Source organism: Nomascus leucogenys, chromosome 11 (assembly GCF_006542625.1).
Source record: "Nomascus leucogenys isolate Asia chromosome 11, Asia_NLE_v1, whole genome shotgun sequence".
In the NCBI taxonomy this organism is placed as follows: Eukaryota; Metazoa; Chordata; class Mammalia; order Primates; family Hylobatidae; genus Nomascus; species Nomascus leucogenys.
This window is the reverse complement of record NC_044391.1, coordinates 23,814,036-23,832,458: the sequence shown is the minus strand read 5'-3', so window position 1 is coordinate 23,832,458 and position 18,423 is coordinate 23,814,036. Positions and strand designations below refer to the sequence as shown.

General features: G+C 36.6%; 1 protein-coding gene across 2 annotated transcripts in view; it reads right to left on the bottom strand.

Annotated features, from left to right (window-relative positions):
- Window positions 1-18,423, bottom strand: part of VPS50 (VPS50 subunit of EARP/GARPII complex) — a 131,250-nt gene that overhangs the window by 32,216 nt on the left and 80,611 nt on the right. For both annotated transcript variants that reach the window (XM_030822092.1, XM_030822093.1), the window contains one exon: window positions 6,807-6,928. In XM_030822092.1, coding sequence (XP_030677952.1) covers window positions 6,807-6,928 — 122 coding nt within the window. The remainder of the gene's footprint in view (window positions 1-6,806; window positions 6,929-18,423) is intronic.

Below are 18,423 nucleotides of genomic sequence, written 5' to 3'. Positions count from 1 at the left end.
TGGTGATGTACAGATGGGTTTTTGGTGTGGATGTCCTTTCTGTTTGTTAGTTTTGCTTCTAACAGACAGGACCCTCAGCTGCAGGTCTGTTGGAGTTTGCCAGAGGTCCACTCCAGACCCTGTTTGCCTGGGTCTCAGCAGCGGAGGCTGCAGAACAGTGGATTTTTGTGAACCATGAATGCTGCTGCTTGATCATTTCTCTGGAAGTTTTGTCTCAGAGGAGTACCTGGCCGTGTGAGGTGTCAGTCTGCCCCTACCGGGAAGTGCCTCCCAGTTAGGCTGTTCGGGGGTCAGGGACCCACTTGAGGAGGCAGTCTGCCTGTTCTCAGATCTCCAGCTACGTGCTGGGAGAACCACTACTCTCTTCAAAGCTGTCAGACAGGGACATTTAAGTCTGCAGAGGTTACTGCTGTCTTTTTGTTTGTCTGTGCCCTGCTCCCAGAGGTGGAGCCTACAGAGGCAGGCAGGCCTCCTTGAGCTGTGGTGGGCTCCACCCAGTTCGAGCTTCCTGGCTGCTTTGTTTACCTAAGCAAGCCTGGGCAATGGCGGGCACCCCTCCCCCAGCCTGGTTGCCGCCTTGCAGTTTCATCTCAGACTGCTGTGCTAGCAGTCAGCGAGACTCCATGGGCATAGGACCCTCTGAGCCAGGTGTGGGATATAATCTCCTGGTGTGCCATTTTTTAAGCCCTTTGAAAAAGCGCAGTATTAGGGTGGGACTGACCCGATTTTCCAGGTGCTGTCTGTCACCCCTGTCTTTGACTAGGAAAGGGAACTCCTTGACCCCTTGTGCTTCCCGGGTGAGGCAATGCCTCGCCCTGCTTCGGCTCACGCATGGTGCGCTGCACCCACTGTCCTGCGCCCACTGTCTGGCACTCCCTAGAGAGATGAACCCAGTACCTCAGATGGAAATGCAGAAATCACCCATCTTCTGCGTCGTTCACGCTGGGAGCTATAGACCGGAGCTGTTCCTATTTGGCCATCTTGGCCGCACCTCCTGAATCTCTTGGCTCCACCACCTGAATCTTTATATTCTTGTGTATGGTATGAAAGGGTTAAGGCTTTTTTTTTTCTTTTCATACTGATATCCAAGTGTACCCACACCATTTGCTAAAAAAACTATTTTCTCTAATGAACCGCCTTGGTGCCCTTTTCAAAAATCAATTGACCATGTAAGTGTGTCTATTTCTGTTGCACTGATCTACTGTTAGGCCAGTACCACACTTTATCAATTACTGTAGCTCTGGAGTAAGTCTTTGTGAAATCAGGTATAAAAATCCTCTAAGTCTGTTCTTCAAAAATGTTTTGGCCATTATGAATCTTTTGCTTTTTGTATCAATTTTAAAATAAACTTCTAAATTTCTTCAAAAAAAAAATCTTGTTACCGTTTTGACTGGGATTGTACTGAACCTATAGATTTGGGGAAGACTGCCACCTTTATAATATTGAGTTTTCTAATATATGCACATAGTGTATCTCATTATTTTACATAGTCTTTAATTCCATTTCTAATGCTTTAATATTTTCAGTGTACAAGCCTATCAAGTTATCTGTTACATTTCTAAAAAATTTTGATGTTATTGTAAGTAAAGCTTTTAAAAATTTTTTTTCATTTTCAAAGTTATTGATTTTTGTATACTGACTTCATATTCTAGGAGTTTGCTAACTGTACTTATTAGTTCTAGAAGCTTGTTTGTGGATTCCTTAGGGTTTGCCATGTCATCTGCAATTAAGGACAACCTAACTTCTTTTCCAATCCATATGCCTTATATTTCTTATCTTATGACAAAGGCTAGGATCTCCAGCACAATTGTTTGGGGTTTTTTTTTTTGTTTTTGTTTTTTGAGACAGGGTCTCGCTCTATTGCCCAGCTGCCCAGGCTGGAATGCAGTGGTGCAATCATAGCTCACTGCAGCCTCGACCTCCAGGGCTCAAGCGATCCTCCTGCCTCAGCATCCCAAGTAACTGGGACTACAGGAGCAAGCCACCACACTTGGCTAATTTTTGTATTTTTAGTAGAGACTGGGTTTCACCATATTTTCCAGTCTGGTCTCGAACTTCTGGGCTCAAGTGACCCTCCCACCTCAGCCTCCCAAAGTGCTGGGATTACAAGTCTGAACCATCATGACCAGCCTTTTTTTTTTATATTTAAAGTATGTCTTTTTGTTTTTTAGTGTGGACTTTGTTTTTAATCCATTCTGACAATCTCTGCCATTTGAGAGTTTAGTCCATTATCATCTAATGTAATGATTAGTTGAGTTTGCACCTACTGTTATATTTTATCTCTATTTTCCCTCCTTGGTTCTTCCTTTCCTGCCTTTTGTAATTATATAAATATATTTTTAGATTTCTACTTTAATATTCCTGTTGGCTAAAAGTTAAAGTTATTTGTATTATGTTTCATGGTTGTCCTATGGATTACAATACTCATCACTGCTTTACTAATATACAGAAATCTTGCAATCTTATACGTCCATAACCCCCCACATACTTTGTTACAGTTTTTTGGTTTTTTTTTTTTTTTGTTTTTTTTTTTTTTTTTTTGAGACGGAGTCTCGCTGTGTCACCCAGGCTGGAGTGCAGTGGCGCAATCTCGGCTCACTGCAAGCTCCGCCTCCTGGGTTCACGCCATTCTCCTGCCTCAGCCTCTCTGAGTAGCTGGGACTACAGGCGCCCGCCACCACTCCCGGCTAATTTTTTTGTATTTTTTAGTAGAGACGGGGTTTCACCGTGGTCTCGATCTCCTGACCTCGTGATCCGCCCGCCTCGGCCTCCCAAAGTGCTGGGATTACAAGCGTGAGCCACTGCGCCCGGCCTTGTTACAGTTTTTATACGTAATACATCTACATATATTATGAACTCCAGGAAGACTATGCTATGATTTCAGTGTTAAACAGCTCTATGGCTTATAAAGAAAGTGGAAAAAGAAAAAAATTATCTTTTGAATTTCCACAGGTAGATTCCATTACCAATGCTCTTTATTCTTTTCTGAGGATCTAGGTTTTCATGTGTTATCATTCCCCTTCAGTTTGAATAACTTCCTTTAGGAATTCTTGTATGTCCCTTGTGACAAATTATCTTAGTATTTTTGTTCTTTTTATCTAAAAGTATCTTAATTTCACTTTCATTCTCGAATGACGTTTTTACTGGATATAAAATTCTGAATAGACATTATTTCTTTTTCTTTTGTACCTTCAAGGTGTTAACTCTCTTCTCACCCCCATAGCTTTTTAATGGGAAGTCAGCTGTTAATCAGATTATTGGTCCCTTTTATATAATACATCTACTATGGTTTTCAAGAAAAAGTTTTGTCATAGGTACTCTGCTGTACATTTCTTTATGCTTCCTCTTCCTGCTGTTCATTTAGCATCTTGTGTCTGCAAAATTTTGGCCAATGTTTTTTCAAATATTTTTTCTGACCCATTCTCTCTCTCTTCTCCTCCATCTAGTATTCCAATTACATGTACGTTTTACCATGTGATATAATCGAACATGTTTGTGAGACTTTTTTCCTTTTAATCCTTTTATACGCTCTTCACTTTGTATAATTTTGATTTATCTTTAAGTTCACATATTCTTCTGTCATGTCCATTTGGCTATTAAGTATATTGAGTAAATTTTTTGTTGTTTTTTGAAATTGTATTTTTCATTTCTAGGATTTCCCTTTGGTTTTTTATTATTGTCACTACCAGAATTTACTATTTCTCTGCTGAGATGTTCATGCATTTAAAATATATTTTGTTTGTTTTAATTGATTGAAGACAGGGATAAAAGCCCATTTAAAATCCTTGTCCCTTGGTTCCAATATCTTAGAGTTAAACCAGATTGATTTGGTGCTGTGTCTGTTAGGTAAAGTTGGATTACATCACCGATTTCATTCTGGAGATTCTGGATACTAGTCATTTTTCTCCCATAAATACCATTTCCCTTGTTTTCAGTACACAAGTTTCTTGGCTGGGCTTTAACTATAAACTCTTTCTTGTGCAGCAGCTTTGGTCTCCGTTTATATTTTTTTTCTTTCACTGGGCTGCAGTCAGTTTGTTCCATATAATCATGGATCATGGAATCACATATCTCACAGTCCAAGACATAGGTGGACTGAATTTGGAAATCCCCTCTCTGGATTTTTTTCTTCTGAGCTTTCTCCACTATTTTCAGTGTTTCCAGTTTTCTAGCTCCACTTTTCTGATTCTCCAGTCCATAAAAACTTCAGGTTTTCCTGTGCTTGTCCCCCCGCCGTGGGCCGCATGGACTGCACTTAGAACTGAACTAAAAAGCCACAGGGATAAAGTTTATTTTCATAGCTCCCCTTTCTCCCGTCTGCAGACTAGCATGGACCGCCCCCCCACAAGAGTCTATTTGCTGCTTCTGTTTACTCTCCAGTGTCTTCAAATAGTTGCCTTTTCCATAGTATTCAGATTTTATAGTTGTTTTATGCAGGAAATCTTATCTAGAAAGGTTTTAGTCTGTCATACCTGGAATTGGAAGTTAATTCATTTCTTAAATATATAGATACCTATTTATAGGCTCTCTACAAAGAAACCGTTTTACTAATGAAAGGTAACCTTAAATGAGGCTCACAAACTGTTGTCAAGTAAGAACCTTCGTAAGATTTACTGGGATGGCAAATAATTAGAAGATCAATCCATATGCCATGAGTGTCTGCTATGTGTTTACTACTGTTTTAAGTAAGTTACAGAATGGTCTTCACAAAAAAATGTGAACCAGAAAGACCAAAGAAAACATAATTTAAGAGGTGAACAATGGAAAGCTGGGGACAAGGCAAGATACAGCAATACTATGAGTAACATTATTATAATAGAATCCAATGGATCAGATATAAAATAGAGCATGAGGTAGTAGGTTATAACCAGTTCAGTGAATAGCAGGAGTTTCTGGAGGAAATAGTATTAATAGGAGGAATCCTTTGGACTAATGTATATATTGTGTCCCCAACCAATGATTTCTAGAAGCCAGAACCCCTGAGAAAAAGATGCTTATTTTTCCATAAGAAGCATCCATCTAAATTCTCTCACACAAGTCCCTTTCTTCTGACAGAGAAGCAGATACCACCACATAACCTGTTCTTCCCATTCTACACATTACCTGATTCCCCCTCCCCTGGTACCACTAACATTCAACAGCTAATGGGGTAAATTTGGAGTATTTATTCATTTTTATGAGTATGAAAATTTCTATGATTTCTAATGGGCCTGAAAAGCTTATTCTCTTTGGAAATTAAAAACTACCACTTCAATATTATACACATGCATGTGCTTATTTGTGCTATTTATTTATAGATTTTCTTTGTTTCAGTATAGTTAAATAGCTCTTACTGAGTCTTACAGAATTGAAAATGGTTTAAATATAAAATATCAGATTAGTGTGTTCATAACAAACCTTAAATCAAATATGCAATATATTTTACAATAAGTACCTAACTATACTTTGCTAAATTTCTGGGGTACTAGTAAATGCCATTCTGAAAAAATTCTGTGTCAGTATATAATCAGCTGGGAAATCATGCCCAAAACCATTTGGTTCCCAAAAGTTTCAGAAAGATCTTATTTTAACACATCTTATCAATAATGTGGTCTGGAACTGTTCTGTCTCATATGATAGTAGTCACATGTGGCTATTTATATTTAAAGATAAATTAACTAAAATTGGATACAATTAAGAATATAGTTCCTAAGTCATTAGTCATACATATTTCAAGTGCTCAACAGCCATGTGTGGCTACTGGTTACCGTACCAGACATTGCTAATACAGAACGTTTCCACTATTGTGAAATTTCTTAGACAGGACTGGTCTAGAGGCATGGCCCAAAAGACAAAGTAAGGCTCACCTACAAGACTAAAACATTCTGACAATTAGCTGAAACTCTACAATGTCTTCCTCAATTAATATTTATTTAGTGAGTTTTCAAATTCAGGGTGATGCATTAATATATACTTTATAGTATATAAATTCTGCAGCAACATTTTGTCACTGGTCATATTAGCATTCTTTCTAATAAATATTTTTCAGAATTAAGAACCCAGGAAATTCAGGTCCTATATAAAATGATTATGTCTTTGACATACTTGTGATCACAGCAAGGATATAAATATTTATATAATGTAGTTATACATTGAAATTTACATTTTTAAAAAGATATGAAACATATGTAGTATTATAATATATTCATAGGACTCAATGGAATGTTTTTACACAGAAAACTGTCAAACATCTATGCAAAACACATAATTAATTTTAAAGTATCAAATTAGTTACCTGCCTAATACTGTGTTATTTTCTGTGAGGAGCAGAAAAAGATATACTCAATAAGAGCTTTGGAAACACAAAAAGGAGGTGCAGAAAAACATTAATTCTATGGCAGGTAGATGGCTCAGTTCAGGTTTTCAATTATTTTAATAAATATTTTTCATTATCTTTTAAATGTACTAGTGACTGCTAAAGTTGTTAGCCAACACTTAAAATGTCTCATTTACTGTTTTGTATTTTACATGGAGCCAGATTAAAATAAAGCAACCTGTACATTTTTCATTGCCAAAATATGTCAAGGTTAGAAACAGATGTTGCACTTTTTCTGCCAAAAATTTCAATGTGTTTATCATATCAAAGCTTAAAATTAATATAAAGGTAAGGCAATAAGGCAGACAGAAGACTGAGATCAATAATTTTGTTTTTGATGCATAATCCCCAAAATAATGTTATTTGTGTATCTTCTACAGAGAGAATGAAAAACTTCGACATTTATAAAATAAATTTTAAAAGATTTTTTTCCCTCTAAAGGTGGACTTACTGAATCATTCCGACCAAAAAAGGTATATATTGCATACAAGTAATAATCAAATAGTTGAGACATGAAATGAATAACATCAAAGGCAATTGGCTTAAGAATGTTCATCATCTGCATATATTTTCCTGAAAAGAAAAAAGAATCAAAAATTAAGTAGAACAAAATTAAAATCTGTTAGTCTATAATTATAAAAAGACAATAAAATTACTATACTAAAATATTTAAATATAATGAAATATTGCACTCCTTCACAGTAGCCATGTCTCAAGTACTCAGTAGTTTCATGTGGCTAATGGCTATTGCATGGGACAGCACAGATTATGAACATTTCTATCATCTTGGAAAGTTATACTGGAAAGTACTAATATAAATAATACAATGATATTTTCCTCTTACTACATTTTACTGTTTCCCAAATTTTTATGGAACTCCTACACTCTTCTACAACTGACACTGTACAAACAACATTGGTTCTCTTTTCTAGGAGTTTCCATTTAAAATAATTTCTTTGAAAACGTGTAAGTTTAATAGAGTAAAATACAATATATTTAAGAAAATATTTTTCATAAGCTTATACATATATAGCAAAAGTAGAAAAGCAAGAGGAAAAATGATACATGCAAGATACTGCCCATTCCCCTGAATCCTAGCCCTGTGAAATCTTGGGTCAGAGGCCAAGAACATTTCTTTATCACTATATCATTCAAGAGCTTGATATCCACAAGGTGCAAAGAACATATCTTTCTCGTTCCTTCTTTTGGAAGATGCCAATATCCCGTTCCTTTTCCTCTAAATATATAATCAGATATACTCACAGAAAAAAAAAAAAAACACAATGAATTAAACTTCTGCATTTACAAACTTGCTAATGTATTGGAAGGGTTCAAGAGAGATGGGAAGAATCGAATAACAAATAACTACAAGTCCCCAGTTCTGTTTCTCTTTTATGGGAAATAGGAAAAGAAGCATATCTATTAAAAATGCTCTATATTTTCTTCTGCAGAAGATCTTAAAACAGGCCATTTGCTTAATTTCCAAATAAGCCAATAATTCAGGTGCTGGCTCTACTTCATGTTAACTGCTATAATTTTAAATTGGTACTATTAAAGACATCATGACTCAAGATAAAACACATTTACTGCAGTACAAGAAATCACAAATGTACTCCAATGGAAATGTCTACTATCAAAACCATTTCTTTAAGAACTCAGTATGTCTTTCTTAATTAATTTATGTGAGAAATGATTTTAAATAATAGACGGTCAAGAAGAGAAACAAATACAAATATACATCAAAACACAGTAAAAACTACTGAACTCAGATTTCATTCTTATTCCTATTTTAAAATTCTTCTGTTTCACAATCATCCTTTGCAATTACTTCACACAGCCAGACTTTTTTTGAAAAATCACGTTTGAAAAATATTTGAAATATACTGCTCCTAAAACCCTCTGGATCATTATGCAGGTATTTCCTCAGCTACAAAACATATGGTTACTTAAGCTACAACTTGTTAACATATAAAATAATGCAACACTGTGAAGAAAAAATAATACATTAGTTAAAAAAAAAAGATGAATAAGTAAAATTAGGTAGAATGCAAATAAGTAGGCTGGCATGCATCTAGAACACGAGGTCCTCTCCATTCCCGATAAGATTAACCATTGTTTATATACCTAATCTTGAAAAAGGATATAAAAATGAATTATTAATAGGTAAAGGCGATTTTAAATGTGTATTCAGAAGAAAAAAATTGCTGTTCCTCACCACCTTGAAAAGAAAATTCAAACATAAGGATATTAATTTATTCATTCAACAAACACGTTTTGAAGGCTTACTATATACTTGGCCTTGTATTAAGGAACAAGGTATTACACAGAGTCCCGGCTGTTGCACCTTAAAAGTCATACATGGAAGACAATAATCAATAAGCAGATCATCAGTATATTACAGAGTATAAGAATGAGGACTCTGTCTTTCCAGTTCAAGAGGACAGAACGGGCAGAGAGCAGAAATTTGGAGGTTTGAGGAGGCTTATATGCCTCCTCAGATCTTACTGAATTAAAAGAGAACATTACAATGAATTAATTCCTTATCTATGAAGAGAAGAGGGTGAGAAGGCGAGGCTGGTAGGTTTGAGCACAAGAAAATGAAAAATGTCAAAACATTTTTAGACCAGAGGTTGGCAAACTTCTCCTGTAAAGGACCCAAGAGTAGATAGTTTAGGCTTTGCATACCACACAGTCTCTGTGGCAACTATTCAGCTCTGCTGTCTTCTGTTTCAACTGCTCAACTATGCCACTGTAGCACAAAAGCAGCTACAGACAGACAATATGCAAACAAATGAGCATGGGTGTGCCAATAAAACTTTATTTACAAAAACAAGCAGCCAGCAGCTCAAAACATTTAACATCTCAAAACGTCTGTTCTAGATGACAGACAGTAGATGGGAACAGGTTGATGGAAAAACATAAAGAAGCCAATGAAACCATAAGAGGGCCAAAAAGGAGGTGGAAGCTATTCACTAGGACAGTAACTACTTAGAATCAAGCTGGAACGGCAGGAGTGAGAAATGGGGTTGAAAAAGGATCAAGCTACAGGTTCACATATGGGACAAACTGTATCAGTCTGCATTCCCCACCACTACCACTATTCCCCTCTCCTCTCCAGCAGTTAGAGGTGTAGGCTGCTAGAATTTACCCATAAAACAAAATAGAAACCCTTAGGGTTCCCTCTAAAAGAAATGATAAGCTGGGAGCGGTGGTTCATGCCTGTCATCCCAGCACTTTGGGAGGCCGAAGCGGGTGGATCACGAGGTCAGGAGATAGACACCATCCTCGCTAACACGGTAAAACCCCATCTCTACTAAAAAAAAAAAAAAACACAAAAAAGTAGCCGGGCATGGTGGTGTACGCCTGTAGTCCCAGCTATGCAGGAGGCTGAGGCAGGAGAATGGCGTGAACCCGGGAGGCGGAGCTTGCAGTGAGCGGAGATGCGCCACTGTACTCCAGCCTGGGCGACAGAGCGAGACTCCGTCTAAAAGAAAAAAAAGAAATGATAAACTGAAAAAAAAACAGACGGGGGGCAAACGAACTTAAAAAAAAAATAAAAAATTGAAAAGCTAAGGCTTCTACCTTATTCTGGGATTTAGAGGATCTATCCCCATTAAAGACTGCCAGTAAATCTACCCAAGCCCTTTCCTATTTCACACAAAATTCCGAGTCCCAATTTCTACTTAAGAGAAAGAGCCAGCTCGAACATAGTTCTAATTACTCATAAGAAACCCACAATGGCTTGTAAGCCTTCTATTTTAAATCTAAATAGATAATCAAAAATCACCAGGCACACAAAGAAAACTCAGAGTGTGAAAATGAAAAGTTGATCCCAAAGGAAACAGAATAATTCAAGCTAAAAAGAGAAATATAATAATTATGTAGAACTCAATAATAAAAGATTATCCAAAAAAGAGAATGTAAAAGACTTCTTAAAGGTAAAAATATAATATTTAAAATAAAAAGTTAAATTAAGTCTCCTAAAAGGTACAGCAAAAGACAATACTGTGGGAAACGTTTGAGAAAACAGATATAAAGGACCAATTTGAGTAATGGAGGAAATTGTTTTAAAAAGAGAGAACAGAGAAAATACAGAGGTGGAAATTATCAAAGATATACTAGTGTCAGTAATAGCTAAGGAACACAGGAGCCTTCAGATCAAAAGAGTCCACATACTACCAAACACACTGAAAAAGAAATCATACCTAGACACAACAACATAAAATTCTGGATCAAGGAAAAAAATTTTAAAAGCTTTCAAAGACAGAGAGAGAAATTCACCTGCAACAGAACAGAATGCTAGAAGTTCCAGTTCTGAAGAAAATAATTTTTAATCTACAAGTCTATTCATAGCTAAATTGTCATTCAAGTGAAAGAGCAAAAAAAAAAAAAAAAAGACATTTTCAGACTGACACGAATTCAAACATTTACTTCTCATCAGCCTTTTCTGAGGAATAAACTAGACCATAGGGAAGAGATACACAGAGGGACTGGCAAAGAAACCAAGTAGCAGCATGGACAAGAACTAGAAACAAGAGAATGAACAGTGGGCCTGCCTTAGCCAACTCATCAGTGGGAGACACAGAGAGAAGTGTGGTTACCACACTTGAACGCTTCAAATACATTAGCAAGTTTGTAAATGCAGAAGTTTAATTTATTGTGTTTTTTTTCTGTGACTATATCTGATTATATATTCAGAGGAAAAGGAATAGGATACTGGCATCGTCCAAAAAAAGGAATGAGAAAGATATGTTCTTTGCACCTTGTGGATATTGACCTCTTGAATGATACAGTGATAAAGAAATGTTCTTGGCCTCTGACCCAAGATTTCACAGGGCTAGGATTCAGGGGAATGGGCAGTACCTTGTGTGTATCATTTTTCCTCTTGCTTTTCTACTTTTGCTATTATATGTATAAGCTTATAAAAATAAATATTTTCTTAAATATATTGTATTTTACTCTATTAAACTTACACATTTTCAGAGAAATTATTTTAAATGGAAACTCCTAGAAAAGAGAACCGATGTTGGTTGTATAGTGTCATTTGTAAAAGAGTGTAGGAGTTCCATAAAAATGCTGGAAACATGGGGGAGAAATTTTTCCCATTGTGGATATGACAAGAGAGAAAATGAGTTTCTCCTATATTGAAGATTTTAAAAATTAAGGTTTGTCAGTCCAACATCTATTGGGTTCCTACAAAAGTAAAAAGTAGTTGGCCAGGTGCCACATATAGATGCTACAAAAATGATTTAAGGCTGTCTTCTATAGGGGCTTATAATCTGATGGGACACAAGCAGGAACAGATTCTGAGTTGGAAGAATATTCATTCTTCTTATTTCAGTACACTAATTTGAGAAACCATCAATGAATACAAATGGCACATAAAGCCATAATAGCACATAAGACAAACTGGAAAAGCTATAAAAGAGGCATAAAGGAAAGGAAAGTTGGTTCAACTTGGGCAATTCAGAAAAAGGTACTGAATAATGAAGTGAAGACCAGAGTAAAAATTAACAAGTCCATTACCTAAGTGCCTGACTACCAGGTTTATTAAATATTATATCTCAGCCCCCCAAATCTCCAATGCTGTTTTCTTGTGACATGTACTGAGGGATGGTGCTTTTAGGATTATCCTCTCAAAAGATCAGGCTGTACATAAAGCTAGCAACTCAGAAAATATTTTTAAAGGTTAAAAATATAAATTCATGTAAAAAATATCTAAATACATGTTATCTCATAGTATTATCTTATCCTATTAGTATATAGATAACATATAGTATGTATTATATAATAATTATATCATTATTATATGATTATAAACAGAAATACTAGAATGTAGTTTAAATTAAAGTGAATGACAAACTTTTTTTCCTTAAACATTACATATGAAAATATTTTTTTCTTAAACGATAACTTAATCATAAAACATGGTATTAAAATTTTAAAACACATAAAAAAGTATTGTGATACTTCTGTAAGACTGCCCTTACGACTTCAATGAACTCTATAACTTTATCCAAATATCTGAAACAAAGATACTTTAAAAACAACTTACTCAAAAAAACAAAAGAAGCTACCATTTTAATTATCTGTTATGTAATCAAGAATTTTCCTGTTAAATACACGTTTTACATTTCAATTAGGAAAATAACAGAAAGGAACCAATGGTTCTCAAAGTGTGGTCCCTAGACAAGCTGCATCAACATTACCTGGAAAGTTGTTAAAGGTGCCCATTTTCAGGTTATACCCTAGACCTACTGAATCAGATACTCTGGGAGTGGGGGACAGCAATCTGTGTTTTGTTTGTTTATTTGAGACAGACAGAGTCTTGCCCTGTCACCCAGGCTGGAATGCAGTGGTGCGATCTCAGCTTGCTGCAACCTTGGCTCGCTGCAACCTCTGCCTCCTGGGTTCAAGCCATTCTCATGCCTCAGCCTCCCAAGTAGTTGGGATTACAGGAGTGCCCCACCACATCTGGCTAACTTTTGCATTTTTAGTAGAGACGGGGTTTTGCCATGTTGGCCAGGCTGCTCTTGAACTCCTGACCTTAAGTGATCCATCTGTCTTGGCCTCCCAAAGTGCTGGGATTACAGGTATGAGCCAACAAACCTGGCCAGCAATCTGTGTTTTAACAAGCCCTCTAGGTGATTCTGATGCATGCCAAAATTTAAAAATCAAAGGCTAGATCACCATAAAAGATGAATAAAGCAATAAAGCACAGTCCCTCTTTCTTCTTGACAGGCCCTCATGCCTTGGTTTTCAAGAACTCTGCTTCACCTCCTAATTTTTCTCCTGCCTTTCTGCTGTTGATTCATGACCTCCTTCACTGACTGATCTTGCTGTTTGCCCTTCCAATGTATCCATATCCACTGCTGTTTCCTAGGTTTCCACTCAGCTATCTTGTGTTGTATGTTTTTGTGTGTACTAAGTGGGTAGGAAGGATAGTAGAGCTTCTGTCTGGTTTTCTATGAACTCAAATGGTTAAGAGCCTCTGCCAAGATAAACTCATCCACTAACCTTTTGAGTTCATAGAAAATCAGACAGAAGCTCTACTACCCTTCCTAGTCATTTTATAACAATGACTCAAATTATGTATCCTGATCATCTTTTTTCTCCTGACCTCCACATCCATCTATGTAACTACCTATAGACTATTTCTACTTAAATGTCCCAGAGGTACCTCTATATGTCCAAAGTCTACCCTACCATCAGTTCTGCAAATTTTGTCTTCCTCTCATCTTCCCTTTTTCATTTCTGGCATTATAACTGGTTAATCACACAAACCTAAAATTTGAGTGATCGCTCATCACTGATTCACCAATCCTGTCTGTTGTATTTCTAAAATCTCTCTAATCTGTGTTCTTCTATTACAATGGCCACTGCCATCCATATCCAGGCTTATGTTCTCATCATCCCTTGCCTGGGAGACTTCAACAGTCTGCCATCCAGTCTTTGACCTTCTCCAGTTTCCCCTTAGCCAAAGTCAATCCCTTATTTACACTTTTTTTAAAAACAACAAATCTGCTGGGCTCTCTCCTCTATTAGAAATCCCTTAAGGAGCTTATGTCCAAGCTGCATAGGACAGTCTTTTGAGGCCTTCTGATACCCTGTTCTTGCCCATCTTTCTCATCACATCTCCTCTGCTTCTGCCTCCAGCCCCTATCATGTTTCTTACATTCCAGCAAACTAGACAACTGGGGTCTCTGAATACACCATGTCTTGCACATGTTCTTTCTGTCCAAAACGCCTTTACCAACTTCTTCATCTATGAGAACGTATTCATCTTTCAAACTCAATTAGGGTGTCAGCCCCCACAGTGAGTCAGTCCTTTCACTTCCTACCCAAAAATGAAAATTAATCATCATTTTTTCTCTCGCCTCTTTTCTGTTTATTTATGCTTACAACAACATACCGTAAATTTTTTTTATTTTGCATTTCCCTTGTTGGACTCCTTAAGTACAAAGTACAAAGACTATGGTTTCTTCATGACTGTATCTCCAACAGCTAGCCAGAAACAAAGGAGTGACTCAAAAAAAAAAAAAAATCTGGTGGACTAAAACTAATGAATGCAATATACATGGCAAAAAAAGAACTGATTTCCTTAGTGTTGAAATTAAAACCTATAATTTCCTTATTATATAAAAATGAGCAGTGGATATGAATAAGTAGTTCGCAAGTAAATAGAAATGTCTTTTAAGCATATGAAAAGATGCTTCAATTCACTCATAATTAAATACATTTTTGAATGAGATGCCATTTTTAACCTATCAGACTAGCAGGTACCCAAAGCTGGAGGATACACAGTGTTGCTGAGACTAAGAAAAGAGCTACCCTCAAATACTGTTGATGAATGAGTAATTTAACAGAACTCTTTTAGTAAGCTCGTTAGTAACCTCATTGGTAAATTGAGAATGTCCAGCAAAACTGGAAATGTACATACTCTTTGCTCCAGCTAGAGGAAGTATTTATAGGAATTTGTTCTATAGCTCTATCTGTATATACACAAAGATATTTCTTCAAGGATACTTGCTGTGGCAGTTTGTAGTATGAAATGACTTAACCTATATGTTGAAAAGTAGAAGACGTATAAACTGTGGCACTTACAATATTACATCTATACGATAGGAAAAAAGAATGAAATCCACACATACTAAGTTAGGTAATACATTAAGATATTTTAAGTGTAACCTTAAGATATTTTAAGTAAAAAATAGAGACAAACAGTATAAATACTGTAATCCAATTTTCAAAACAAAACAACAACAATAAAAAATAGGAGAGAGGAGATATACATATCAAATATATTTGTACTAACACTAATATTTCCAGAAGAAAACAGGAGAAACTGAGTCATTTTGTCTGAGGAAGGAGACTTGCAGCTCAGGGGCTCTGCTTATACCTTGGGGTATTTTAATTTTTAACCATTTTTATGCATTACTTTTCAATTTAAAATGCTCAATGATAAAGAGTATGCCAGCAAACTAAACTGCTGAGAAACTTCAACAGTCTGGCATCTAGTATTTGACCTTCCCCCAGTGAAAAGAATGTCCCAGTGAAGGAGTGGATCTCTTGTCTCCCATGCCTGTGTTCTCTCCACCACATAAGCTGCATCTCAGGCACATTATACCTAAATATCCCTTAGATGCACATACCCTAGTTTCATTTTAAATACTGATGCAAGTGCTAGGGTGCTAGGGTATATTTTTTCTAGCTACTAAAGTGGTAATTTTGTTGTTGTCGGCAATTGTTATAAGCATGGACTTCGGTAATCTAGCTCCTGCTCCTCAGACCTATCACACCTGCTCACAAGCTGCTTCCAGGAGAGAGAACCGTGAATACCAAGGCGATTTCACTGATAAGACACATTTCCTAAAATTTCTCTTTCGCTGTCTACAAGAAACCATCAGGATGACAGAATTTTCTCTTTACATAATACAAGCAACTGTTCTGATCAGTCCTCTCCACTAGTGCAAAGCCTCCCTGAGCCTTTCTAATAAATTTAGTTACCAGCTGGGATAAGGAAGCCCCATTAACACTCTTTTGTTTACTCTCTGCTAATTATCTGCCAAGTAAATACTACTTGAAAAGGCCATTTTAAATACGCCTTTAATGTTCTAATATGTGTTTCCCAAATACTCAATAATTAGTTCCTTCATCTTCTCAAGCACCAAAAATTAATCTGTCTTATTTACACAACCGTACTTCTCCCTTTGTAGGAAGAGGCATGACCTTTGCCAGTTTATAATCTTCAGGCACTTCTAGGCAATAACAACAGCGGACGGAATAGTGCATTTGCTAGTCAGAGGCCTCTGAGACAGTGGCTTCCTTAAAGTTCTGTTTTGTATATATATAAAAACTGAAGATAAAAACATCCCAGGGAGAGAGAAAATGATAGGCATAAAAGTCTACTGGGGATCCCAACTGGGGTGACAATGGCAGCACCTAATCCCAGTCCTAAATGAGAAGATATAAAAGTTAAATTTGTCATACTTGGCATTGTTTCCTAATTGCAAGTCCAGTAAAAGATATGGTAGTGGGGAAAGCTGAAATTGCAATAGTCAAATTCTCTTCACAGAGTAAGGGTTTATTCAGGACTGCACCATACTTTAAAGGGTCTTGAATGTGGCTTTTCTCAGTTCCTATAAACTCACTGTTCAAAAGCAAGGCCCACTATGTTGATCAGTAATCCTCATACAAAAATTTGTTGTTACTAACATCTGAATTCAGCACCAGGAGCATATTTCTACCATTATTATAAAGGCCTGTATCTTTTTCTCAGATAATGAGGATAGCAGAATATATTGTTTCTTCAATTCCCTTATGCCTACCAAGAAGCATTGTATTTGATGTCTGCATTAAATATATGATAAAGCGCGATGTGCCCACTCTTCAACTTTGTCTTAGCCTTATATTTTATTCGATTATAATGAAAATATGCCTTCAGAGTAAATAGCAACATGACTACCTCCAGCCCCTTTTGAACTAGGTAAGGTAAAAAATATAAACAACTGCTTAGATGTGTTTGATTATATTATTTTTCCCAATTCCCTGTAAGAGCAATATACAGCCCTGCCCACTTCCCTTGACTTGCAGTGCTTCCTGCGGCAGAAGCATACTTCTCCCTCCCTTTGCCAAGCCTGACTTGCTTTGGTCATGACATGTCAGAGGAAGTCAAGGGTGACAGATGGAAGCAGAAGCTTCAGGAGTCATAAAATAGTTTGCTCTTGCTGTTCTCCCCATGTTCCAGATTGGTTGGTACTATTCTTTCAGCCTACATCTTAGAATGAAGAGACACATGGAGCAGAGCTACATATAATCAGGAGACAATGCGTATCACGAGTGAAAAATAAAACTTTGTGGTTGAAAGTCACTGATGCACCAAGAGTTGCTTGTTACTTCAACATAATCTAGCAAAAGCTGACTACAGCTCAAGTAATGTGTTCAGACATTGAAAACTGCTGAGTCTAGAAGGCTAAGGAGGATGACAATGATTCTGAAAGGTCTGAATTTCTATCAGTGAGGACAAGATAAAGGAACTGAGCCCATGGAGCCTGAAAAATGGACTGTGGGGTGGTCGGTATGAGAAAAGGAAGCACGATAACTACCACCACATATCTGAAAAGTGATCACATGGAAGAATAGAAGAAATAGACATAGAAGATAGAAGAAATAGAAATAGAAGAAGAAAAAGCACCAACTTATTCTTCTTGCTTCTAAGGGCAGAACTCTTAGACCAAAAGGACAACCCAAAAGCTGGAATCACAGAGAGACAGGTTTTAGTTTAGAAAAATAATACAATCAAACACATCTAAGCATTTATATTTTTTACCTTACCTAGTTCAAAAGAAGCAAGAAGAATAAGTTCGTGCTTTTTTTTCTTCTGTTTCTGTTTCTTCTATCTCTTCTATTCTTCCATGTGATCACTTTTCAGATATGTGGTGGTAGTTATCGTGCTTCCTTTTCTCATACCGACCACCCCACAATCCATTCTTTAGGCTCCATGGGCTCAGTTCCTTTATCTTGTCCTCACTGATAGAAATTCAGACCTTTCAGAATCATTGTCATCCTCCTTAGCCTTCTAGACTTAGGGAAGAGACTTCTACTAATGAGATCAGTCTAATGATAGAATGAGTAGTCTTGCAAACCACTGTGTTTCCAATGACTGGGAGTCATGAAACAGAAGCTAGATGGCTACCACATATGAGAGACACTACAGAAAGACAACCGACTTCATGGGAATTTACACCAATGACCACTCAGCACTCTCCCAATTCTGATTCTACAAATTCTTGAGAGTTATTTCTGACACTATGTTCAGTCAGTTCTCTTGGAAGAAGAAGAAAAGCTTAGCTCCCTGGCAATAATTAGCCACAGAATAGCTTTTTAGAATCTATCCTTTTTTCTGAGCATCATGAAAATGTATACCTTTCTTTTCTTCTCAATTCAGTAATATTTTTTGCTCTTACTAGAGAAACCATGACTCCTAAAGAGCATTCTGTACATTTTATCCTATTCATTAATTAAATTTAAGAATTATCTTAAAGAACACAGACTATTTCAACAGAGCT